This window comes from Pseudonaja textilis, chromosome 1, assembly GCF_049901715.1.
Source record: "Pseudonaja textilis isolate UNSWEBS1 chromosome 1, rPseTex1.2, whole genome shotgun sequence".
Taxonomy (NCBI): domain Eukaryota; kingdom Metazoa; phylum Chordata; class Lepidosauria; order Squamata; family Elapidae; genus Pseudonaja; species Pseudonaja textilis.
The window spans coordinates 194303462-194330583 of record NC_141990.1 but is presented as its reverse complement, the minus strand read 5'-3'; the positions used below and the strand labels follow the sequence as shown (position 1 = coordinate 194330583).

Sequence of the window (27122 nt, the reverse complement as noted above, 5' to 3'; positions counted from 1 at the left end):
GGCTCGCCACCCCCCACCCCCGAGGCTTTGGGACCAATGAAAAGATGAGAGTAAAATCTATATCCCCGTTGTAAGGTGGAAACTGGTTGAATAGCCCTTATGTTGAGTAGGTGTTGAATGGCTGAATTCATAAGGGCTTTTTTTGAAGTGTCCCGTGAAATGGAACAAATCAAAAAAATTTCTGGGGGTGACGATGCCTAACAGTGTTGAGCACCCAGGCATCCATCGTTGACTCCTCCCATTTGGAGGCAAAGAAGGCTAAGCGACCTCTGATGGGTCGGGAGAATGAGGCATTACTTAGAGTGACGGAAGGCACGACTCCCTCCCCCCTGAAAGGGACGTTTACCAGCAGAAAGTTGTTGTCTGCCAGGTGGTTCTTGATGTTGGTCTTGGCGTTGAGAATACTCCCTCTGTGACTGAGGAAAGCGGGAGGTGGACTCTGCCTGAAAGGCAGGTGAGCGATAAGGAGCTGGGCGATAGTCAACTTTTTTCCCTGAGGAGGAAAGAATTTTACATTTATCTCTGGTCTCAATGAGATATGGCTCTAGAGCCTCACCGAAAAGCTCGTCTCCTGTGCAGGGGGCAGAGGCCAGCTTCCATTTGCAGCATGACTCCGCCTGCCAATTTCAGAGCCACAGAAGCCTTCTTGCCACCACCGAAGATGCCATGGCCCTTGATGCAAATTTGGTGGAATTGAGGGTGGCATTTGCAGTGAATTCCACCGCTGCTATAATTTTGTTAAGGTCCTGATGAGACCTGAGGTCAGAGGCAGGCAATCAGTCCTGCAGTTGGTGCAGCCATCGTAGAGATGCTCTCATGAAAAATGATGTAGCAGTCGAAGCCCGAACAGCCCATGCAGCTATTTGGTGGTTGCACTTGAGGGTCTGTTCGGAACGCTAGTCCTCTGGTGTAAGGACATTCTCTGGCTTGGTGGAAGTGCCAGAAGAGGAGAATGATGACACAACCGGAGTGTCTACTGAGGGCACTGCAAGGGCGTTGGCTAGGGATGTGCTGACATTGTAGAACCGCTTGTCCAAAGATGATGGAGAGGACCTGCCAAAAGGGAAGCGCACTGTTCCTTGACCATGCCAAGAAACAAAAGGGGAGAAGGCAAAACCTCCATGTGTACTACTGGCTTAGAGAAGAGCAAGTCTCCTAGCCCAGAGGGTTCCCCTTGTGATTCAGGTGCTGCTTCCTCAGGTGATAGCTTGGCAGTGACCAGGGCCTTGCTAAGTAGGGGTTTAAAGAGGGCTGGTTTAAAGACTAATGCAGAGGAGGGCTGATCTGGATGAGTCTTCTTCTGAAAGATTGCGATCAGATTTTACCCTCTTCATGCTCTGAACAAGAGGAGCAACTGTGTTCAGATGAGAAGGCACCCTCTTCCCCTTCATACTCCTCCCATTCTGCCTGTGAAGAATGGACCCTGAGGTCTTGGGGTCTGTGGAAATCTTGTTGTGGAGGTAAGGAAGACATAGACTGAGAAGGGAGAAGGGCCTGAACCCTTTCCAGAGGCTGAAGAATCTGTTGAAAATCTTCAGCCAATCCCTGGCTAAGGAAACCATATCTTGGATCTCTCTGAGCCTGTTATCAAAGATAGTGGAGGGCTGAAGGCCAGCTGAAGTGGGCGTGAAGGTGGTTTCCAGCCTGATCTGGGAGGCCTGAACTTCTGGCATAGGGCCCAGAAGTTTGCTAGAAATATGGCCCAGACTTGCTGAAATCCTGAGGTTGTTCCCCAAATGCCTCAGGGGACCAGACCGGGGGGGGGGGGTCCAACGACTCCATGAACTTCCCCTTCCCTGGGGGGGGCTTCTCTGGCAACCCCGATGTTCAGCTGGCTGGGAAGCCTGTTGCAGTTGCCCTCTCATTTGTTGAATAGTCTATGCCTTCAACTCAGCCTGAGTTGTCTTCTTAGGAGCTAGAGCCTTAACTCTGATTTTTGCAGCCACTTCCCTCTGAGCAGTATGTTGTCTGCATCTTTTCCTTTTAGTGGGTTGGAGGGCCAGTTCTACTGGGGGGGGGGGGAAGCTCTGCATGAGCACTGTCCTGATCCATTTTAAAATAAGCAAGGCTCAAGCATTGAGAAAATGGCTCTCAAAAGTGCTTAAGGATGGCAGAGGGCGGAATTGGGAGCCCTGAAAATGGCTGCCAGGCCACTTAAAATGGCCATTCACCTCGTGTCTGAAAAGACTGCACTTAAAGATGGCCGCTGCTTGTCGATGGCTCCAAGAAGTGAATTTCGCTCCTTAGGCTATTGCAAGCCCCGAGCGATCAGATCAGCCAGAGAAGGAAGAGATCACCTCCCACGCGATCAGCTGGCTGGCTCTGTTATCAGTTTGCCGATCAGTTTTACAATCCGACATGGCTATGGGGAAGGTCTCAGACACTTCCGTTTGCCTAGCAGCGCTTGGGAAAATGTTTATCCCAATGTTGCAGGAGAACAGAGCCCCGCTCTCCTGAAGTTGCAGCTGCCCAGATCCCGGGAGCTCATTGAAGCAAGGGTAGCTTCTGTAGAAAATCGCTGAATAAAATGCTAACGCTTTCAGAGACACAGCTTGTGACTTAAAGAAGCTGAGTCAAAGCTGGGGATTCTGCCGAGGGCTGGATTTTTATATACTAGTACAGACTCAGCCTAATGACATAAGGAGGAGTCTACCCATCCTGGGCTCTTGCTGCAGCGTGGAGGAGAGTGAAACCATTACTTCTCTTAAGTGGAAATCATGCTATTGATGCAGCTTAAAATAGTGCTTGCCTGAATATGAGTCATATTTCTGGCTCAAGTTTGTAATCAATAATTCTAAAATCTTTTTCACAAGCACAACAGTTAATCCAAGTATGCCCCATGCGGTGTCGGTATATTTGATTTTTATTTCCTAAGTGAAGAAATTTGCATCTCTGTTAAATTGTATTTTGTTTCAAAATAACAGTTAAATTGCTTTAATTTCTTAAGATAGTGTTGAATTTTCTTTTTCCCTGCATGGGAATCCCACCAAATTCAATACACCCATTATGCACACTTTGATATAATTCATTCCATGACTTCTTACAAATCATAAATAAAATGCTGGAAAGTAAAGGGCCCAGAAATAAACCTTGTAAAAAATAAATCAGTGAAAATCTCATTCCTTTCCACAGATGGCTTTCATGATAGCTTTCTACACATTTAATACTCCTGTGATCTAGCTTTCTAATGAGAATATCACGTCAAATGCTTTCCAAAATTACTGCATATATTTGTAGCTTTCCCACAAACTATTAAGAAAATTATGAACAAAAGAAATGAAATAAAGTTAATCTGGAATGACTTGTTCTTAAGAAATCCATACTGACTTCTGGTAATTGACATATTGTTTTCAAACTATTTATAGATCAGCAACTTGAACATCTGCTGTAAAATCTTAAATTTCAGTATCTTGTTCCTAGATCCTTTCTCCCCTTTTTTGAAAATAAAAACAATAGTAAGCCTCCACCAGAATCACTGTCCTAGGAGGCCATTAATCTGGCCCTGGGGATTATAACTTTTTCAGAGTAAATAGAAACACAATCAGGAAATACCTATCAGTCTTACCTTTAATTTTGTGCTTTCGTCTTACATTTCATAATTGTCCGGAAGTACACATATCCTCTTACTGGAAAACACTGAGTGAAAATAAGTACTGAGTAGTTTTGCCCATTATTATGTTAAAGTTTTGCCATCTCTAACAAGTGTTTACTACATAGGTAGTTCTCAACCTATGACCAGTCAGTCTAGTTCCTGGCCATTTTAAGTTACAATGGTGCTGAATGAATTTTTTTCCCACCAAATATCTTCCAAATTGGTTTCCTTTATCAATTCAAAAAATGGTTTTGGTAAAATTTTCTTTTTCCCCCCTAATTTGTTCTTTACTTATATAGTCTTTTTCAGTATCTACAATGGTATTGAAGTCCCCTACTAAGCAGATATTTTCCTGTCTTGTCGCAATTATTTTCACACATAAATTCTTACACAACTCCTTTTGATTATCATTAGGGGCATATATCCCCACCAATAATATTTGTTTTTGTTGAATATTAAGTTGTATCATTAGGATTCGATCTTGTTCTTCTGCATATATTTGTTTTTCATTTATTTCTTTCCTAATATAAATTGCTGTAGAGTTGTAATTGCAGGAATGTTCCAATCTCGGATGGCAAACCTCAGATAAAGAATGTTTCCAAGCAAATACAACTCAGGCAAACAAAGTCACTAATCTATGGATAAAGGAGGGTTAGAGAGGGGAAGTAGACATATGTTAGACGTTAACTAGAGATAATTAATTGTATGGATTAAAGTACTAAACAGTAACGAAAGTTAAGCAGTAACCAAAGTTAATCAATGATGGAGGATAACTAAAAATGTATATAAATACAAGACTATACTCCAATAAAGATCATCATCATAATTCAGTTGTTCATGATCAAACAACTTGACTGTCTCGACATTACAACAAATTGCTACTCCTCTTTTTTTCTGGTTTGCCAATGCTGTGTATAATATACCTAATTTGGAGCAATCTAAACATTTACTGTGCTGCTTTTGTGAACTTCTTGTAAGCATATAATATCAACATTTTGTTTTACTAGTTTAGCCAATGTTTGTTTTCTCTTTGTTGGGGAATTCAATCCATTGATGTTTATTGAGATTAGTTTAATTTCTTCTTCCATTACTAATTATAGGTCTGTCTTAGTCTTCTATTAACTCCTGCTTCTCTTTGTGGTATTGAAAAAAGTAAAGAGAGAGAACAACTCTCTTTACTTTTTTCTTCCTGTTCCATTTCTTGTACTTCTTGTTGTTGATCTTGTTGGTCCTCTTGGCTTTTACTTTCCAACTCTTCTTTACTACTCACTTCTTCCTCTGATCCCACCAACTGGTCATAAAATTCTTGCACCTTATCAATGCTATCTCATTCTTCTTTCTTGCCAAGTAACCAACATTCCTTCCGGCACCAACCATCGAAACCAAATGTTTTGTTTCTTCAGAAGTGCTGCTAGGTCTATAATCTTTTCTTAATTCTCTCACTCACCTTGGGTTATGTTTTAAGGTCATGATTTCTTTATCCCTATAGGTCATCGGTTCCTCCTTTGTGATCTTATATATCTCTTACGTTCTTCCTCGTGAACCTAATGTGGACCACTCTCTAATTTATGTCATCTTGCATAATTCATATGAATTCTAAAGACCTCATCAAATTCATTTACAATCTCTCGCCTGTCTCTCTGCAATGCCTCTTCTATTAGTTGTAACATTATAGCTCCTAGATCTTCATCTTTGGTCTCTTGTATGTTCTGAAAATCTGCACGTTCCATTTCTAAATGGATTATCGAGTCTTCCAGATCCCTCTTCATTGCTGTTACTTTCTTGTCCATCACTTCCAGTTTCTTATCCATTCGTTCTGCCTTAACTTCTATATCTTTTATTTTTTGCTCATTCTCTTCTATTGTTTTCTGGATTGTTCCTATTTTTTCATCTAATTTTTGAATGTTGCCCTTCAACTCTCTCATTTCTGTATGATTATTCAACATTGTCTCCTGCATTTTGACCATTGTTTCTTGAATGGCTAATAACGTTGTTTTCATCACTTGCATATTAGCGGTGTTACTCGTCTTTTCTGTGTTCAGCATCCCCCAATTGTTTTTCGACTCGCTCAGGATGCAATGGACAATGATGAGCCTGAAACTGCCTTTTTTCCTTTCAGTGTTGTTGTGATGCTAGTCATGTTCTTTACTTTGTTATATAATTTTTCCCACTTTACCATCCACAGTTTACTTCTGTCTACTCTATCTGTTCTATTCATCAATACCACTTCTCTTTTTATGTCTCTTCAATTATCTAGGCTATAATGCAATCTATATGGTACTATTATTATATCAAAGCTTCCATTTAAATTATTAATAATTCTTTCAATAATATTTAACCATTAAGTTATTAAACATTATTTAAGATTACTACTATGTTATATTATTCTATATCTGATATTAAAGGGCAAAGAAAGGGAAGAAAAGAGCAAGATAAAAAGGAAAAGAGAAAAGGAAAAAAATCAAAACTGATGTCTTATTAATATTTTGGCTTCTAGTTCTTACTTTGCTAATATCTAAAATTAATACCTTTTAAGTTATCATTTATAAAATATGAAATATAAATATTTTATTTAAAGAGTATAAAAGTTTAAATTCCTACCATCAATTCTTTACTTAGTCAATAGCAATTCATTAATCATCTCACAATACCAATCATCTATCCATTCATATTCAAGGCTATTTCTCGATGTTATTTAAATTTTTAGCCTTTAAAAATTCCAAATATAAAATCTTAACGTTTTATCTTCTATCCTCTACTAAATTCATTAATCAATTCCACTTTAGTTAAGCCATCAGTTCATTTAGCATCTAACAGTATGAATCAAACATTAATCAGAATATTTCTCCAATTATTTTCACAAATTTATATCAATCACAGTTCATGTATGTTCTGCTTAGTCTATGGCATCAACTTCTCTTCTGCTTTCATTATCTGTTGAAGTTAAAATGGTCGTCTCCGTTCTTATGTCCAGCCTCTTGCTGTGTCTCCTTTCCACCAATTTTCTTCGCGCTTAGATCACAAATCCCTCTGTCTTCGTTCCAGTTTTTCCATACACTCTGTCCTCCAATCTAGTACTCAAATCCAGTCAATATCTGGTAAACAGTTAAATTGGCTCCGACTCCTGTCTCCAAGCCCAATGCTCTCACTGCCAGATCGCCACTCCACAATCGGACCTCCACCCGTTATTTTGAGACTCACAGTTCTGCCGTCCGATGCCTACAGCTTCTCCTCTTCAACAGCCACTCTCTGTCTTCATATGATCACTCTCAGTAAACAGTCCGCTGCCACTGTTCTTATTATATCTTCCTCATTCAGTGAAATTGCTGTGGCTTCGGTCCACCATTAAAATGACAGATTTCTCACATGATGGAGCAAATGCGGTTTCCCTTCAATGCAGCCGACAGTCGCCCTCCATCTTGCTACTTCTCGGGCTTCCCGACACTTTCACCTATCTCTCCAAGATTTGCGAGCCTTTCAGGGGGCCTCCAGATGCGCAGATTGGGGATGGGAGAACAGAGCTCGATCTCCTCTCCCCGCACCGCTGCAGCACCGCAACCAGAAGCCAGTGTTGAACGAATTATTATGCCTTCACCAAAGCCCAATGTACAATCTCTTCTGCAGCCTAAGCCATGAGAGCAGTGCCCAGCGATCAAAGTGTTCCTATAACAGCAACATCATGAACTAAATAGAAGCAAAAGAAAGGAGCGTAAAGTTGGCTTGATTAATTGGGGTAAAATAAAGAATATTTTAAAAAAATTCTGGAAACCATTTATGGGCTTTTTGCCAATATGTAGATACAAATGACAACAAGTTTGGATTTGTGAATGGATAAGGGCCTTGTATGTAATATGATAAGGGGTGGGGAACTATTGTTTATATCAGTAATCCTTGACTTATGACCCAATTGAGCTCAAAATTTCTGTTGCTAAGTGAGAAATTTGTTAAGTTTTGCCCCATTTTATGACCGTTCTTGCCAGGGTTAAGTGAATCACTGCACTTGTTAAATTAGTAACATGATTGTTGAATGAATCTGGATTCCCCATTGACTTCGCTTGTCAGAAGATTGCAAAACATGATCACATGACCCTGGGATACTGCAAGTGTCATAAATATGAGTCAGTTGCCAACAGTCTGAATTTTTGATCACATGGCCACAAGGATGCTGTGATGGTTGTAAGTGTGAACAAAGTCATTTTTTTCAATGATGTTGCAACATTGAATGGTCACTAAAGTAACTGTTGTAAGTTGAGGACTACCTGTATTTGTAACAAGAAATATCTGGATTTCTTTAAATATTATTTCTATCTCTTTTTACTTATTCTTTTTTTGCACTTTGTATTTATTTTTTCTATTTTTTTTCTGATTTCAATTTGTATCTTCTTTTAAGCATTGTAAAATTTTGTTTAAAAGGGGACAGAAGAGCTCCTTAAAAGTCCTAAATATTGTGATAGAGCTGTCTTAGCCTTAGATAATTGTTGATTGCCATTTTCTCCCCTTTGGGAAATTACAATAAAAATAATTATATGTTTGTACCATACAGTATTTCCACTCTTTTTATGAGACCAGTTACTTTTCAGCTTAGAAGAGATACTGAATGCAAAAGTCCTTTACAAAACTACCCAACAAAGTGTGGTAGGAGCTTCAGGAAAGACACCAGGGGCAACAGAATAAATGATGTCATTCCACAGACAGTAGACAGTATTGCAAAGAGGAAAAGAAAACTGAAGTCTAATTAGGAAGACTTCTTTTTATATATAGCATTTAACTTCAGTTCAGCAGCAACAACTATCACACGCCTCAATCTTTCAACACGGATGTGGGATGTGTCTTAAGTTTTGTCTGGTTTGGCTCTGCAACCAAACAAGACAGACAGAGACTTCAAGGATAATTAGAACTGCAGAAAAAAAACAATTGCTACCAACCTGCCTTCCTTTGAGGACATGTATATTGCAGAAGTCAAAAAGAGGGCTGTGGAAATATCTACAGACCCTTCACATCCTGGACATAAATTGTTTCAACTTCTATCCTCAAAAGGACAGAATAGGATATTGCACACCAGAACAACTAGACACAAGGACAGTTTCCCCCCCATGTCATCATTCTGCTAAACCACTAATTCCTACAACACTGTCAAACTAGTAAGGCTATATTACTATTCTTCTTCTCATCTTTCTTATTACCTACCTCCTTTTCTACTTATAACTATAACTTCGTTGCTTATATCTTTACAGTTTATATTGTTTTGTTTCCTAGTATGATTTATGTTGACTGCCTTATGACTATCACTGTCTATCCTATCATTTATGATGAATGTATTTTTATGATGACTATGATCATGATTTATCACTTATAGCTTTTATGTACACTGAAAGCTTATGTACCAAAGACAAATTTCTTGTGTGCCTCATCACACTTGGCCAATAAAGAATTAAATTCTAATTCTTATTCTTCTTATTCCATTCCATTCAATTCTAGCTGAAGTGTTCTGCAAATGTGGGAATCAATTCTAGCCAAAAGAAATTTCCTCAGAGTGAAATGTATGAGTTTTAATTTCAAGCTTCTGTGTATCCTAACACATACTGTACATAAGATGCCACATCTCTTTGTAAGGTTTATTTTTGTACAACTATGTATCAAGCTTTTTTAAAAATAAATAAAAATAAAAACCTCTCACTATTGTTGACTTTCAAAGTCTTCCAATACTACTTCCAATACTAATTTCTGAGCTTCAGATATCTGGCTGACCACTAGATTAGTGTTCCCCAACTCCTGGTCCATGGACTGGCACCAGTCTGTGGCATGCCAGCAACTGGTGAGGCACGCGAAGAAGCAAAGTCTCATCCCAGGGATGCAGGCAACATGCAACACCACGCCCCCACCAGTCTGTGGAAAAACCTTTTTCCATGGAACTGGTCCCTGGTGCCCAAAAGATTGGAGGCCACTGTACCAGATGACATTAAAAAAAAAACAAGGAAAAAATTCTTTACTGAGATTCAGTGGATTATCCGTTCCTTCCAAGTTGCACGTTTGACCACACTGTACCTATCATATCCTGGTAAAAGAAATGCACAGTCACTCAGCTTGTTTCTTACAAGTCTGTGGTTGAGGACTCTGGTTCTAACCTGTAGAAGATCTGGAGGCTAGAAGTACAAGTGGAAGATGGAACTACTTAACCGTTGTAGCACACTGGCTCTTTGTTTTTATTCTTTAATATAAAGATTTTATTAGCATTCTAGCATATAGTGCATTCAAAAAGTATTCAGACCTCCTTCAATTATAGTATAATGTATGTGAAAGAAAATTCTGTTTTCACTATGTTGTTATGGGGTACTGAGTGTAGATTAATGAAGAAAAAAATTAATTTCAATAACTGTAGAATCAGGTTGCAGCATAACAAAATTGACAGGGTCTGAATACTTTCTGAATTCACTGCAGATCCATTGTACCTATCACCCATCTGTAACATGCAGATTGAACAAATTTATATAATAATAACAACAACAACAACAACAACAGGCATTTTCCTAGCATTAAGAGGCTTGCTCTCCAGAGAGCAAAATCCTGTGCATATTTCCTGTTTGTCTATCTAGGAATTAAGCGTCTGCCAACCAATTCAAATTATTTCCAACTAAGTACTGTATAATGAAGACCACAGTTTTAAATTCTCACCTCTAAAATGATTTACCAAAAAGAATATGAACAAAAGTTTGGCTTACAACAAAAGTATCTGCTCTTTCAAGCCTCATAAGACACATTTACCTGTTGTCAGAATTACAATGATGTGTGATACCAAGATATTAATGTTATCCCATCATTTCAAACAGCTTTCACACAGCCCCTCCAACTGGGTCTTAAAGCAAAGATGTCGCTCTGCAAGAAATTAATAGCTGGAATTTCAGCCTATTCAAAAAGTTCTTCCCTTTTGTAGTCAGTGCCACTTATCTGTTGTTCCTGCAATGTTAATTATCATAAAATTCTGGCAATATAAATATCCTATCCATCCAACATCAAATCAGGTTTCCTTTTCAGTTCCCTTCAGTTCCTTGACTTACAACAGCTCATTTAGTGACCATTCAAAGTTACAACAGCACTGAAAAAATGACATGACCATTTTTTCACATACAACCATTGCAGGATCTCGGTGGTACCATGATCAAAATTCAGACACTTGGCAACTGAGTCATATTTATGATGTTTGCAGTGCCTTGGGGTCATGTGACCTGCTTGTGTAACCTTCTGACAAGCAAAGTCAATGGGGGAAACCAGATTCATTTAACAACCAGGTTACCAACCTATCCACTGAAGTGATTCACTTAACAACTGTAGCAAGGAAAGTCACAGAATGGGGCAAAACTCACTTAACAAATGTCTCATTTAACAACAGAAATTCTGGGCTCAGTTGTGGTTGTAAATCGAAGACTGCCTGCAGCTAAATCTGTTTTTCTGGGGTGTACCTTTAACTGAGGGGAGACAGAACCAGCCCATTCCTCTTGCAATTTGGCAAATGTTGCTGCCGTGCTGGAATGCTATGACCACTCTCACTGGCTTTGTCCATTTGACTGTCATTAGGCATGGCTCTGTGAAGCAAAATATCAGCTTCCTAACATTGCCATTTGGTCTCCAGCAGTATCAAAGCAATCCCTTAAAACAGAATTGTTTTTCTAACAGGAAAAAAAAGGGAGAAATTGCTGATTTTTCTTTCAGAGCATCTTACTCCAATTTATACTTAATGGGCCTGGTTGCGTTCTTTCTTCCTTCAATTTTGGAGCACCAACTTTGCCAGACCACAGCTTCTCTTTCATTAAAAACCCAATGAAATCATCCTAAAACTCTCATCATGATGGGTCCATTGTCTATCAAAAGGTATGACACTTTCATAGTATCCAATTAAATAGCACTTCCCAGCATCGCTATAAAGGAAAAGCCACTGCAGGTACCAGTTATGGACAGGATAAAGTTACATTTTATGTGTGTGTGTATGTATGTATGTATGTATATCTAATTTAGAGACTGCCCATCTCACTTGCAGAGCAACCCCCAGGTGGAGTACAATTAACAAGTTGAAGGAAGTTTCTTAGTTCAAGTGGGCTGTAATTATCTACCAGCAGCTTATCTGTCAGAACTAGATCACAGGGTGATTGTACAAAATAATTCAGGAAAACCAAAGAAATGATCCCCATACAAACGAGTTACAAACATTTGGGTAATCTTTCCTGCTTTCAGATTACTTCTCATGAGTCTGCTGCATCTCTTAACCACAAAGACATTCTGCATTCTGCTTCAAAATAAACTGCTGGAGCCCAAGAACACATATAAATTTGCAGATGATACAACAGTGGTGGGACTTACCTTGCGGGAGGAATGAGTCTGCCTACTGAGATGAGGTGGACTGGTTGCTTTCGTGGTGTGGAGACAATAACTTGGTCCTCAACACCAGTAAGATCAAGGAGCTTATAGTGGATTATAGAAGGAACAGGTTAGACATCCAGCCCTTGCTTATCAATGGAGACCAAGTGAAGCAAATGGCCAATTTTATGCTTTCTGGGTGTTACCCTAAAAGAGGACCTGACCTGGGGTGCCCACATTGCAGCCCTGGTCAAAAGGGCCCAGCAGAGATTATACTACTGAGACTTCTCAGAAAACAACTGAATGAAAAACTGTTGGTGACCTTCTACCGCTGCACCATAAAGAGCATTTTAACATACTGCACTTCTGTATGGTTTGCCAATTGCACAGTGGCAGATCGGAAAGCACTCCAGAGGGTTAACGTCATTGCTCAGAAGATCATTGGTTGCCCTCTCCCCTCTTTGGAAGAGCTTTATAGCTCCTGCTGCCTTAAGAAAGTTCAAAATATTCACAAAGATCCATCTCATCCTGGGAACCCTTTTTGGAACTATTACCATCTGGCAGACTAAAAACAAGGACAAATAGGCCAAAAACAGCTTCTATCCCAGGGCAGTAGCTCTTTTGAATTCTGCTGTATAGCGCAGTGTTGGTGTGGTGTCGGGGGTTTCCGGTTCATTGTGTGAAGGGTAAAGGATGTGTGTTTGTGTTTCTTTTCATGGTCATGATGTGCACTGAAGATGGTGTTTGATTTCATTGTAGAGGTGCAATGACAATAAAAAAAGTAAAGTAAGTATGAAAATTAGTCATGACGCTTTTTTTCATGTTTTGCTTCTCATCCAAGAAACTTCTTCAGTTCAGTTTAGAACTGAACTGAGTAGAAATAGAACTTAATAGAAAATCTCCATAAACAATTAGCAAGAGGAATAATAAACTACAGGGAGTCCTCAAGTTATAAATGTAATGGAGCATGACAATTACATTCGTAACTCGAGGATTTGTTGGAGTGAATCACATAAAACGAGCATGAAAACTCCCTGCTTTCACCCATGCATTCAATAATCAAGTGCACGGGTCATTTAAGTGCACATGAAATACTCAGGATGGGAAAGGCCATGGGGGGGGGGGCTAGTGATGGAACAGGCCACCTGCTTAAGACCCCCCAAGGCCTCCCCCAATCCACTAAGATACCTCATGTTCCCCACAATTGCTTCCCTCTCCCATTCTGCCACACTGGGTCAGGTCACTTACCTGGCAACGATCTAGTGAGCTGTCACCTCTACAGCCTCTCTACCGCACAAGATCACAGAACTTCCAGTATTGATGCGCAAAACATTTGCATGCCAATGGGACGCTTTCAGGCAGCGTGAAGCGTCCCTTCGGCTTGCAAACAGTTTGGGAGCCAAGACTAGAAGCTTCTGGGGGCCATGATCTCGTGTGACTTCAGGTACTCTTTCTCTGCAAAAGTGGGTGAGTGCTTGAAGCCACGCAAGATCACAGCCCCCAGAAGCTTCCAGTCTTGGCACCCAAACTGTTGGCAAGCCGATGGGAGGCTTTGGTTCAGCAAAATTGCGCTGCCTCAAAGCATCCCACCAGCTTGCAAAACACTTTGGTAAGCCTTTGCCAGCAAGAACAGAGCCCGTGAGAGATGTGTCGGCCCTGCTTGGGCTCCATTCTTGCCGGCAAAGGCTTTTTGAAAAGGTTTGCCAAAGGCTACAGGAAGATTGCATCCCTGTAGGTTCTGGTGGTCTTTGCAAAAAGCCTTTGTCGGCAAGAAAGGGGTGGGCGTGGGGAACTGCCACAACTCAAGGATTACCTGTAGTTAGAAAGAAGTCCTTTCTACATAATACAAACCTACATATTATATACACACACACTCACAATCTTTCACACACAAATAGCAATTATATGTGAATGAATGTTAGATAAAACTCAGTTACACTGTTTATACATAAAAAGGATATGTGCTGTTGAACTGTCATGCTTGAAAGTATTTATATTCCAGTAAAATGGTATACAGAAAAGTTTTAGAATAATTGCATTAGCAACGGAAATAATAATCTGCTTAGACAGAAGCCCTTTCTAAATAATGTAAGAGTGCACTATATACACAGACTCACACAATGTCTCATAACATTTATCGCATAATGTATGTGGAAGAATGTTAGGTAAATCTTAGTTACACTGTTTACACATAAAAGGGCTTGTATACTATCAAACTGCCATGCTTGAAAGTATTTACATATAGTTCCAGTGAAAATGATATACAGGAAAGTTTTACAACATTTGCATATGAACAATTTAACCCATATGAAATTATAATGTAATTTTTTCCCTTCAAATGTTTTAAGCCCAAAGACTTTGTGATATTTATACAGTAATAATGTAGGATTAATGTAGGTTCAAATTTCAACTCACAATCTTTAAAGCAATTTAGAAAAGGTTAAGAAAAACACCAGCGAATCCTTATCTTGCACAGACTTGCAAAATACCTTTAATAGTCTTAAAGATTTCAGAGAAACAGAAATCTATGAAATCAAACTGAAACTTCAATTCATCAGGCTGATTTGGTCTGCCAGAACTTCAACACTTTTCATTCCTGCGCGCGCACGCACACACACACACACACACACACACACACGCAATCTAGAAAGTCCAGCAGTCAAATGTAGCATTGGAAAGAAATATGAAAATCTCCTACCAGAGCTGGAACAGGGTAAAAGAGAAAACCAAAGAGAAAACCCAAACTCTCCTTGGTCCAATTCGGTCCCCCACCTAGTTCCAAAAGCCTCGCGCTCATTTCTACTTTACACCGGAGGGGCCACCGAAGAGTAAGCTAAGTTTTTAACTCCTAAAAAAAACCAAAAATACCACGCAAGGAATCTATTCCAAAGCCTATAAATAACTCTGGGAAAGAAAGCGAAAGGAGCCTGGATCAAGCGTGGCAAAGAGCCAACGTCGCCGCTCTACCTCAGACGCCCCATTCCCAGACCGCGGCTGCAAACGGCGTAGATAAGTTGCAGTCGTCGAAGGCGCCGCTATGTAGATCTATCTCTCGGTGAAAAATCTCGCTCGGATTTCTAAGAGTGGCCCCGTCGCCCTGACCGTCGGGGGTGGAGGGGAAACGATAGTCCGAGGTTACTCCTACTACGGCTTTCTCTGGAGTGCCGGAGGCCCAAAACAACAACCACGACAACGAAACTGTCAAGTCACGGCTGTAAAACTCGCGGCCTTGGCGCAAACCGGAGACCTCTTTTGCTCGCGCGCAATGCTGGAAGGCAAAAGCAAACCCGGTTGCGCGGAGAGGAGCTTGCAGCGCAGTTTCCTGCGCTCGCTGGAGACCACCTGCCACAGGGGCAGCCCCATGTCACCCACCCACCCGACTCTTTGCAGAAAGAAGCAAGCGAGCATCCTTCACGCGTTTCCAAAGGCATCATCCCCCCTCACCTTCGGCCCAGCCAGCCCGCAACGCGTTTAAACGGGGATGCCTCACTTTCCCTAACCCAACACCGCCTTCTCTCCTCCCTCTGGGTGCATATCCATGCCAGAGGCTCCCCAACCACGGCTTGCGCAGCGGCGGGTCGGCCGTTAGACATGTCAGGTTGTTCCTTCTTTCGGCCTCCAGCCAGCCCGCTTTCTCGCGCCAGGTTGCTTACCTGAAGCAGCTGCTCTGTTAGCGCAGCAGTACAGGATGGCGACGGTCAGGATCACCCCGCAGGTGGAAACGGAGCCTCGGAGCAGCCCCCTCATCCCTAGAAAGAGCAAGGCGGGCGAATCGCAGAGGCGACGAAAGGCAGCAGCCACTTTGGCTTCTCCCGGGAAAAGTGTCCCCCGCGGGCGCTTCCCGAGCTCTTGAGTTACATTCGCCGCTGGGTGAGCTTCTGGGTCGTTAGGGCGATGATTGGCGGAGGCGAAAGGCCAATCCCGTCTTTTTCCGCCTCTCTCGTCTCTCGAAGAGCCCCGGTCTGGTTGGGAGAATGCAAGCCGCGGGCTGGAAAATCCCGGGCAAAGTAGTGCGAAGGGCGGGAGAAATCGAAAGAGAAAGCCGCTCGGCGTGGCTGCGACCTTTTAGCAGCGGGGGATTTTTCTCCACCCTCACCCCCAGTGTTTTGAGAAGAAATCACGCCTCCTACTCCTGATTGGGAGAAAGAAGGAACGATACAATATGTTGTTCCTTTTTAAGGTGAGGTAAGACAGCCCTAAAACAATGCAACCGGCCCTGAAAACTTTTAACGACAGGAAGGAAAGAAACATCGAATTAGTTCGAGCGGCGTTTCTCAACCTCAGCCGCTTTTGAGGCGTGTAGATTTCCGCTTGTAGAATTCCCCGGTCAGGTGGTGTCCCACACACCTTAAACCAGGGGTCTCCAACCTTGGCAACTTTAAGACTTGTGGACTTCAACTCCCAGAATTCCTCAGCCAGCAAAGCTGGGAGTTGAAGTCCACAAGTCTTAAAGTTGCCAAGGTTGGACACCCCTGCCTTAAACGTTGCTCAAGTTAAGACCCCTGAGTTAGGGGGACTCTGCATAATCCATGGGGGATGGAGGTGGGTAGGAATCAAACCTTTAAACACCTTTGCAGGGCTTTAATAATGATAATGAAAAGAGAGAAAGAAAAGGGTTTTAAGTGACTGGGATCCATAAGCTGTGCTTCACCACTTCAGTTTTGAGCAAGGGGGGGGGGGCACTGAGAAAAAATAATACACCAATATAATAGCCCTGCAGTCCACTTTCAACAGAGCGGGCTGAGAAACCACTTTTGTTTGATAAATTCTTATTGGGAAGCACCATTTAGAACAGGGGCCTTCAAACTTGGCACCTTTAAGACTTAAGACTTGTGGACTTCAACTCCCAGCCAGCATAGCATAGAGTTGAAGTCCACAAGTTTTAAAGTTGCCAAGTTTGGAGATTCCTGATTTAGAAGCAACTCTTCTTTTTTTTTGTAAATTTTCTTTGAGTTTTCACAAAAAGAACAAATAAAACATCTTTTTTGAAAGCAGCATGATCCCAGGTTACATTTCTTTGTGCAGACACAAATTCAAGTTCATGCTCATTTTTATATTCTATTCCATATCTTATTACTATTTTACATTTTCTACATCCCGAGATGAAATAAATAAAAATAAAATTGAGAAAATTAAATGAGGGGAGAAGCCATGTAGAAGCAACTCTTACGAAAAGGGAAGGGAATGATCTTTTTCTACATTTATTATTTAAAGTTGCCTTTAAATCAGTGCAAAACCTGGAACGGTTTGTTAAAACAATGAAATCATTGAAATGTCAATTGAAAAGTGAGGTCTCAACAGAGACAACATGAAGAATCAAGCATTGACATATCTAAAAAGCTCATAAAAACAATTTTTTGATCCATTTATTTCTCAGTAAAGATAATTTGAACCTCACTGGGACACCAGGATTGAAAATAATCTGTTCAGTAGCAACCTGCTTCTTGGAGGAAAGGCAGGAGAAATTCACAGGAAACAAGCCTTCGAAGATCATTGTCACGGATGAAGTTTAATATTATGTATAAGTATAGTTTTCCATATTTAGTATACTTCTATACTAAAAGTATAAAAGTAGAGAATCCTAACGGTTTTAAAGTCAATGAGATCATTGTTGAACTATGTTCAGAAACGAATTGTTTACTTGGTTTACACAAGAAGATAAGATTTTAAAAATGGGAGAGTTACTCCCATTCAGTTCAACCCACCTCAAGGGGTTGTTGTTGTGAGCAAACTAGGAGGCTGAACCATTATGCGTGCTGCCATAAGTTATACAAATTAAAGGTGAAATATACAGGTAGTCTTCACCATATATTTATGACAGGTTCAGTGTCCCGGGATCATGTGATCATCTTTTACGACAGATTCGCTTAACAACCATGTTATTTACAACTGCAGTGATTCACTTAACAACTATGGCAATCAAGATCATAAAATGTTTTGCTTAGCAACAGAAATTTTGGGCTCAATTATAAGTCAAGGACTACCTGTAATGAAACCAAAACTATAATACTACAGTATTATAATACAGTGGAATCTTGGGTCACGAATGCTTCTGTTTGCGATCAAATCGGGTGATGACCAAAAAATCCACCTGATTTTTGAATCGGGTCACGATTCAAAAATCGGGTGGCAAACAAAATTGGCGTGGAAAGATTCCCTTTCTATGCTGATTTCCCCTTCGGCGCCTTTTTTTTTTTTCTTTGTCCACGCATGTGCAGACGGTCGTGCTTCCAGTCATGATCAAATCGGGTTGCGATCATAGTCCTGGAACAGATTACGCTCGCAACCCGAAGTTCCTCTGTATCCCAATCAAGAAACTTTCCAGCAAGTCAAATAAGCCAAACAACCTCTAAGACCACCCCCACCAATACTGACAATTCAAGGCAGTAGGACAGGGTTGTCAAACTGAATTTCTTTGAGGACTGAATCAGCATTGTAGTTCTTCTCCACGGGCTGGTGATGGTGGGGGAGACGGGATGGATGCCTCCTGTAGCACCCTGCCAGCCAAAATGGGGCACAGGGACCTCGTATGGCCCCCCCACGCCCCATTTTTGGCCTGGACAGCCTCCTGCAGCACTTTGCTGGCCAAAATGGCATGGGGCCGCGTGAGGCCCCCGTGTCCCGATTTCAGTCTGGATGGCTTTCTGCAACACTTCGCCAGCCAAAACGGGGCACCTAATTTGGGTAATGAAATGTCTGCAAGAAAACAACCAAGCTCAGAGAGCACCAAGGACCCCTCATTTCAACCCTGAGCTAGCAATGTTCTTTATTGATGCTACAGTAATTGAATTAAAACTATAAAGATTTACCATTGCTAGCAATAAACTTTAATTTAGTCATTCACTAGCAAATGAAAAACCAGAGTTGCTTTTGTACTGCGAGATGGGCAGCCGTATAAATAGTTTAAAATAAATTATCCCATTTGATGAACAAATTACAATATTTACCTAAATATACAATACATTGGATTATAGTTTAACAGGAAGGCTCTAACCTAGCATGTCCAAACTTTCAAACATTTAATGCTCCTTAAGTAGTCTTGTAATATAATATTCAGAATAAAATGGTTTTCTTGTGAGATGGAAAATAAAAATCTAATCAGGAACTCTATATGCACAAGAGGACAAACGTTTTACTCCTTATGGAGCTCTTAATATGAGAGAAACTAAAAAACAGCTATTTGCTGTAATGCACAATTACATTAGGAATCAGAATGCTTGTTTACAGAATGCAAAAAAAAAAAAAAATCCAATATGACTTTTTTCAATTCAACAACCATTTTCCATTGCAATTCCTATATAAATCAGTATGTTATTGCAATGCAGTCAAGAGAAAAAAATGAAAGTAAGGATGTCCTTGGATAATCTGTGTTTCAAAAACCCTTGCTGAGAAACCTGGGTGGGTTTAATGCAATAAATCTCGATTCTTTATATTACTTTAGCCCAGGTGTTAGGAACTATCTCCTTTTCCAACTTTTCAGGGTTGTTAAGGAGATTTCTTGAGGATTTTGTTGGAAGGACAGGATAAAAACACTTTTGTTAGTTGCATCAGTTGGCAATGTCCAATGGATCTTAGCTGACCTTAGGGAAAAAAGAAGCCAGCAAAGTTGGACCTGACATTAGTACTTGAATGGGAAGCTATTAGGAGAGCCATGTTAGTAAATTATACTAGGTAGTCAAACAAAAATTATTGGAAAAGTTTGGATGGACTGTTTCCCTATTACAGAAAAATTTCCAGTTATAAGAATATCATGGGGTGTGAAGTGCAGATCATCAAGACCTGAGCTGAACATTAAACAAGGCTTTTATAGTAGCAGTAGCTTTGTAAAAACAGCACTTACTTATATAGCACTTCACAGTCTCCTCTAAGCAGTTTACAGAGTCAGCCTATTGCCCCCAACAATCAGGGTCCTCATTTGTACCAACCTCAGAAAGATGGAAGTATGAGTCAACCTTGAGCCTGGTGAGAATCGAACTGCCAAATTGCAGGCAGCCGCCAGTCAGCAGAAGTAGCCTGCAGTACTGCATTCTAACCACTGCAACACCATGGCTCTTCATATTCATTTCGAGCTCCCTTAGGAGTGGTAAATATTTCATTCCACTTGTAATATTTTCAATTTATTTATTTTACATTTCTTTGTCATTCCACAGCTTCAAGGTGCTTCTGTCAGATCAGCCCAAAGTTGTGCGGTTCATTTCACTTGGTGAGAGGTAACTCAAATAATCTCAGAAAGATGGATGGGAACATCTTAAAAACTTTTATTTCTGCAAAGTTACAAGTATTCCTCGACTTAGGACCACACACTTGAGCCCAACATTTTGGTTGTTAAGCAAGACAGTGAAGTGAGTTTTTTCCCCTTTTTCCAACTTTTTTTTGGCACAGTTCTTAAGTGAATCGCTACAGTTTCTAAGTCAGTAACGTGGTTGTTAAGAGAATCTGGCTTTCTCATTGATTTTGTTTGTCAGAAGGTCACAAAAAGTGATCACATGATCACATGGCACTGCAATTTTTCATAAACATGAGACAGTTGCTAAGCTTCCGAAATTCTGATCAGGTGACCACAGAGATGCTGCAATGATGATAAGTATGAAAAACAGTCATAATTCACTTTTTTTCAATGGTAACTTTGGTTGCAAGTCGAGGACTACTTCTATTTACACTCAGGATCAGGGATGGGATTCTGCCGGTTCAGCCCGGTTCGGGCGAATCGGTAGCTCCAAGGATCATCTGTGAGTGAACCGGTTTGCTCCAATGATCAGCTGTTGGGTCTACCCGCCCGCACCGGCTCTATTCTGACTTTTATTTCCTGGTTTTGAAGCTCAGCTGCTTTGCACGACACAGTGGATTGCCATGCATCAGCTGTTTAACACAAAGGGAGATTGCAGGATTGCAGGAGAAAGTCACATACCCCTGCTCAGGGTTAATGTCTCAAAGCAAGCACGCCACATCTCACAATAGGTATTTAGACAGATCATACATCATACTACCAATTCTCTGCGACTCACTAAATTTATCTATTTATGACACCTTATCTTTTGGTGGACTTTTTTTCTTAAATTCTTTTCTAACTCCCTCATGGGCGTGCCCAGCAACTTACATAACTTTTTTTTCCTTCTAAGAATTTCTAGCATCCCCTGGTGGTGTTATCACTTCCAGGCAAGTTTTTATTTGGTCATCTTAGGTTCACAGCTATGCTAACATGCTATCGAACCTGCTATCCTTGAGTTGACAGAATGGTATGCTAAATAGGGTAGTCTCCATTTTGTGTTCTGAATATGAGACTCTCTTCAGGAGTCAGGTTTAATTGTCTGCAGAACAGTTAAGGCATCATATTCAAAAACCTTCAGCCAAAGTGGTTGATTTGAAAGAAATAAGCAAGGTTCAGTTTGGTTAGTCCTTGGATAGAGTCTATCAACTCCAAAAACCAGAAAAAACATTACCCACAACAATAAGGAAGCGTCAATCCAAAAAGGGATAACTTTGGCAGAAAAACAAATCTGGTCACGTTGCCAACTTCAAAAGCCAATACAAAAATTTATGCCACCAGATAAAGACTGAATGCACCAATTATCACATTAAACAAGAGGAAAACCTTCTACGCACCAATTCCACCCATGCTTTCTACAATTTTGTAAACAACAAACTAAAAGACTCAAGGTCCGTCCCACCCCGAAAGGACCTAATGGTAAAGACTGCAACGACGACACCATCAAAGCCAACCTCTTTAACACATTCTTTGGCTCAGTATTTGTAAACAGCAATGGATCATGCCCAGTATTTCCTAGTCGAAACACAGACAACTACAACGATCTAATACATATCAATTTTACAGAAGATAATGTTGAAAAAGCACCACGCAATCTAAAACCATCTCTATCTATTGGACCAGACGGAATATGTGCCTACTTCTTAAAAAAGCTATCCACTGCCATAGCCGAACCTCTAAGCATAATCTTTGAAAACTCTTTCAGGACCAGCTCCTTGCCAAAACTATGGTTACAAGCCACGGTCATCCCCATCTTCAAAAAGGGAGACCCCAGCCTAGTTGAAAATTACAGACCAATCTCCTTATCCTGCGTCACCTGTAAAGTCATGGAATCAATAATTAACCAATCCATTTTCCTCCACTTAGAGACAAACAACCTACTCTCTAATAAACAATCTGGTTTCAGAAAAAAAAAAACTATCCTGCAATCTGCAACTCTTACACTGCAAAAGCATATGGACTACACAACTCAATCAGGGCAAAGCAATAGACACAATCTACATAGACTTCTGTAAAGCCTTTGATTCAGTGGTACACAACAAAGTACTTCTAAAACTAAAATCTTATGGTATCTCTGGACAACTGCATTACTGGATAGAAGCATTCCTGTCAAACAGACAACAAATGGTCAAAATTAGGAGCATCCTATCAAATTCTGTACCTGTCAACAGTGGTGTCCCCCAAGGCAGTGTTCTAGGACCAATTCTCTTCATACTCTACATAAATGACCTCTGTGATCATATTAAGAGCAACTGCATTCTCTTCGCTGACGATGTAAAGCTATTCAACACCACAGACAATACTGCTACCCTTCAAAAAGACCTCGACTATGTATCAGAATGGTCAAACAAATGTCAACTTCAAATCTCAAATGCTCTGTCTTACATATTGGCAAAAAATAAATAAATCAGAAAATAAAATACAAGCTGAATAGTCAAGACCTTGTTGATGATCCAAACTCTGTCAAGGACCTTGGAGTACTCATGTCTAATGATCTAAGTGCTAGAGCCCACTGTAACTACATAGCCAAAAAGGCATTAAGAGTTGTTAACCTAATCTTACGTAGCTTTTTCTCTGGTAATATTACACTAATAACTAGAGCACACAAAACATTTGCTAGGCCAATATTCGAATACAGCTCATCAGTCTGGAACCCACATTATGTATCTGATATTAACACAGTTGAGAAAGTCCAGAAATATTTCACAAGAAGAGTTCTCCACTCCCCTACTTGTTGCAGAATACCTTATTTCACCAGACTTGAAATTCTAGACCTAGAAAACCTAGAACTATGCCGCCTTCAGTTTGATCTAAATATAGTATATAAAATCATACATTGCAATGTCCTACCTGTCAATGAATACTTCAGCTTCAACCATAACAACACAAGAGCAAACAGTAGATACAAACTCAAGGTTAATTGCACCAAACGTGATTGCAGGAAATACGACTTCAGCAACAGAGTGGTCAGTGTCTGGAATATTCTACCTGACTCTGTGGTTTCTTCCCCAAACCCCAAAAACTTTAACCTTAGACTGTCTACTATTGACCTCACTCCTTTCCTAAGAGGTCTGTAGGGGGTGTGCATAAGCACACGAACGTGCCTACCGTCCTTGTCCTACTGTTTCTTTTATTTTTCTTATATATATCCATGTATTCATAACTATGTTTTTACTTATACCTACTATCTTGTAAGCAATTGACAAACCAAATAAAATAAATAAATAAATATCAGACTTGCCAGTCTGTTATACCACACCTGTATGGTAGACTGAGAAATGTTTATATAGCTAGTCCTTAACTTAAACAACGGTTTGTTTAGCAATCATTCAAAGTTACAATGGCACTGAAAGAACTGATTTATGACCAGTCCTCCCACTTACGACCATTGCAATATCTGCACTATCACGTGATCAAAATTCAGGCAATTGGCAACCTGATGTGTTTAGGAATGTTCCAGCATCTCAGGGTCATGGGATAACCATCTGCGACCTTCCCAGATGGCATCTGATAAGCAGTCAGTGAAGGAAGCTGGATCGGCCGAACAACCTTATGATTCACTTAACAACTGTGGTGATTCACTTAGCAACCATGGCAAAAAAGATTGTAAAATTTGGGCCTGGCAACAAATTCTGATCAAGGACTACCCATATATAATTTATGTATAATATAAAATTAATTAAATTAATATAAAATAGAAATATAAAAATAAATGTACTGTCAGCATGTGTGTATGTATGTATTCCAGAAGAAAGAACAGATCAAGCACCTGTATTTTGATCATGTGATTATGGAGATTCTATAATGATTGTTAAAACAAGGACTGGCTGTAAGTTACTTTTTTCAGTGTCATTCTCTAAATGAATGTATGTAAGTTGAAGATTACTTGTACTGGCACCTTGCTATGAGAATTCTAGTATATGAAGATGGCCATGTAATAATCCAGTGATTTTTCTTTCCTTCCCTGCAAGCTCTGGAGCAAATAAATAATTTCAACAAAGCCTATCCTCTGTGTAAGGGGAACCTGTTAAAGATACAAGAGCTGGTCCTCTATCAGGAACTTACTATACTTCATATATTTATTATTTTCTTCAGAAATATGAACTACTGCTAGAGCCCAGAGGTGGTATTCAGCAGGTTCTGACCGGTTCTGGAGAACTAATAGCGGAAATTTTGAGTTGTTTGGAGAACCGGCAAATACCACCTCTGACTGGAGATTTTACAGTACCCTTCCCCTGCTACGCCCACCAAGCCACACCCACAGAACCAGTAGTAAGAAAATTTGAATCCCACCACTGCTAGAGCCCATTATTAGACCTCAATTGGAAAGCTTTCTTTTATATGGAATTTTTGCTTATACAGATATGGAATGGCTGATTATGATTATTCTTCTGAGGAAGAAAAGTGAGCACACACTCTATACAGTTAGCTTAATAGTCCTTTTTTGTGATTACTTCACATATGAAGAAAGTGAGTATTTCTTACATAAGTAGCAGCACTTATTTAAATTGTTCAGATCCTTATTTTTTTGTAGGAGGGAACCACATAAATACAACTCAGAACATGCCAAAGCATGAATTCCAGTAGAGAGAAGTTCCATGAGGATCCAATAGCTCGGAAGAGTAAACCTCTGGTCCTGGTGAGCAGCCTAGATTGGATCTTATTCAAGTCCTGTGTGTGACACTGAAAATGAGAACCCAGTTCTATTTTGCATTATTTATTTTTTGCTCTGCAGAGCTTCATTTAACTTCCATCCGCAGCACAAATCATGTTATTAGATTTACTGGATTGATAGGATTATGATAATCCTGGTCAGTATAGAGTGGGAGGCAAAAAAAAAATCCTTTTTATTCCTGGGATAATTGAGATGCAATTGGTCCATTCTGTCATTCCTACTAACTGATGCTAGACATTACTGAGGAATTAGACTGAGCTAACAAGGGCAGTCTGGATCTGAAAGAGATATGAAAACGATGCTATTTCCAAATCTACCAAGCCTAGGCAGGTCTCTCCTGTTTGATATTTATCAAAACTCTTTCCTCAACTGACTATGTGCAGGGTGGATTGAGAAAATGGAAAGAGGTGATAGATAAACTGCTTTATGGGTTTCCTTTGTATTATGACATTTATTATTGCATGTAGTTTAATTCAGTCTGTATGTTTCAGCCATTGGTCATAAACTTCAAAAATGGCATTTAGGCTTGTGTCCACTAAAGTCATAAAAACAAACCAGATAAATAATAATTATTTATTCCAAGCAAACTGAGATATTGTGCAAAAAAATAAAGGATATACAATAATTTCCTCTACCCCATTAAGTTATAGAGCACAGAATCAATTCTGAATTAACCCATTTGTTTGAAACACAACTGATGTTTTTTTAGCAAAAGTAGCAAATGAATGACCTGATAGAACTGTAGTTTTTACAATCTAAGCCAATACAACCAGTCACCTAATATCTATATATTATATTGTCCAAATTAAAAGATATTTGCTCATAATTTTAAAGTTAAGCAATACATGACAGTAGGTAATTAAAATTGTATTTTTTGTAGAAACACTTACAGAAATAAATTCTTCAGCTGATTGTGATTGTATTCTTCTCCATTGATTATAACCAACATAGGTGTTTCTAAAAAATTTCTGAACCACAACTTAACGGTGTCTTAGTTGCTGCTTATAATATGGAATCAATATGTGTCATGCAGAGTTAAACAATCCAGATTTTTGATTTAAAGAGGAAGTGCCATCATCCTTTGGAATTTCATTAAGACTCATTAGGAACAAAAGGTTTAAACAAATCATTTAATTTGGCAAAAGTTTTCCAAGACACCCTTGTGAATTTAACACAAAGCCAAGCTTTCTTATTTTACATGAAAATGTATTATTCTATTGATGCCATGAAGGATTTTTATGGAAATCATTAGCACCTTTGCACTGACACACAGAAATGAATATCAAATGAATTCAGTCTAATTTAAAAATCAGGATTAACAGATGCTGCCCAGTACAATAATTATCTAGATATCCTCTAACTTGTCTCCAGATGCACTGAGGAAGCCATAAGAGCTTGCTGAAAATGAAACACAAAATTTAACCTGTTCGCTAAGAAAAAGTTATATAAATGAATTAAAAATGCAAGCCAACAACAATAAATTCTAAGAAATGCAAGAGATTCTTATGGTTCCACCAGGTCCTAATAAATTTATTATTTATCTCTCTTCTTTAATAAGCAAGTACCCACTTTATATTTAAGACACTGAAAAGAGGCATTTCCTTTTCTCTCAGTTTCTTTTTTTATGCATAAGTTTTTCTTATGATTGTCTTCTTTTTATTACTAAATGTAGCTTGAAGTCATTACTTTAAGAGCCTCAGCATGTTCATGAAGGTTTATAAGTGATGGAATGTATTTGTTATTTATTATAAAAATATTAAGTAAAACCTCAGCCTCTTGAAACAAGGAAGCGTTTGCCATTTTTAACACTATGTAATGTTTTGCACATTCCTGTTCTGTCCACATGTCAGCATTGTGAAATTTTCAGCGTGGTGATACGGCATGCTCAGTGAAGCATACCAGCATCACACTGTTTGAAACAATCACACTGTTTGAAACAAACAATGAAGCAAACGTCAGAGAAACCTGAATATAAGGTTCGCTGCCTACAGACACCACCTCCCTTTTTTTTTTCTTCATGCTTCACAAAACCAGATACCATTCTTTAATATCTTTGTAATTGATTCCCATTTGAGTTGAAACTCAATGAAAGTCCATTATCTGTTCAAAGTTTTATCAGAATTGGTCAACTTCGTTCCAAATGGGAATGTCAAGGTTCTGATAGTTGAACTCTACCAAAGCAAGTACCATTGAGACAATCCAATCTCTTCATGCAAAACTTTATTAAGTATATCACTTTG

The 27122-nt window shown here is 39.7% G+C and overlaps 1 protein-coding gene across 1 annotated transcript in view; it reads right to left on the bottom strand.

Annotated features, from left to right (window-relative positions):
- The window catches only part of LY75 (lymphocyte antigen 75), an 82732-nt gene extending 66718 nt beyond the window's left edge, over positions 1 to 16014 (bottom strand). The window contains exon 1 of the mRNA XM_026697170.2: positions 15595 to 16014. Within this exon, the coding sequence (XP_026552955.2) occupies positions 15595 to 15688 (94 nt within the window). The 5' untranslated portion in view covers positions 15689 to 16014. The remainder of the gene's footprint in view (positions 1 to 15594) is intronic.
- Positions 16015 to 27122: the final 11108 nt, after the last annotated feature.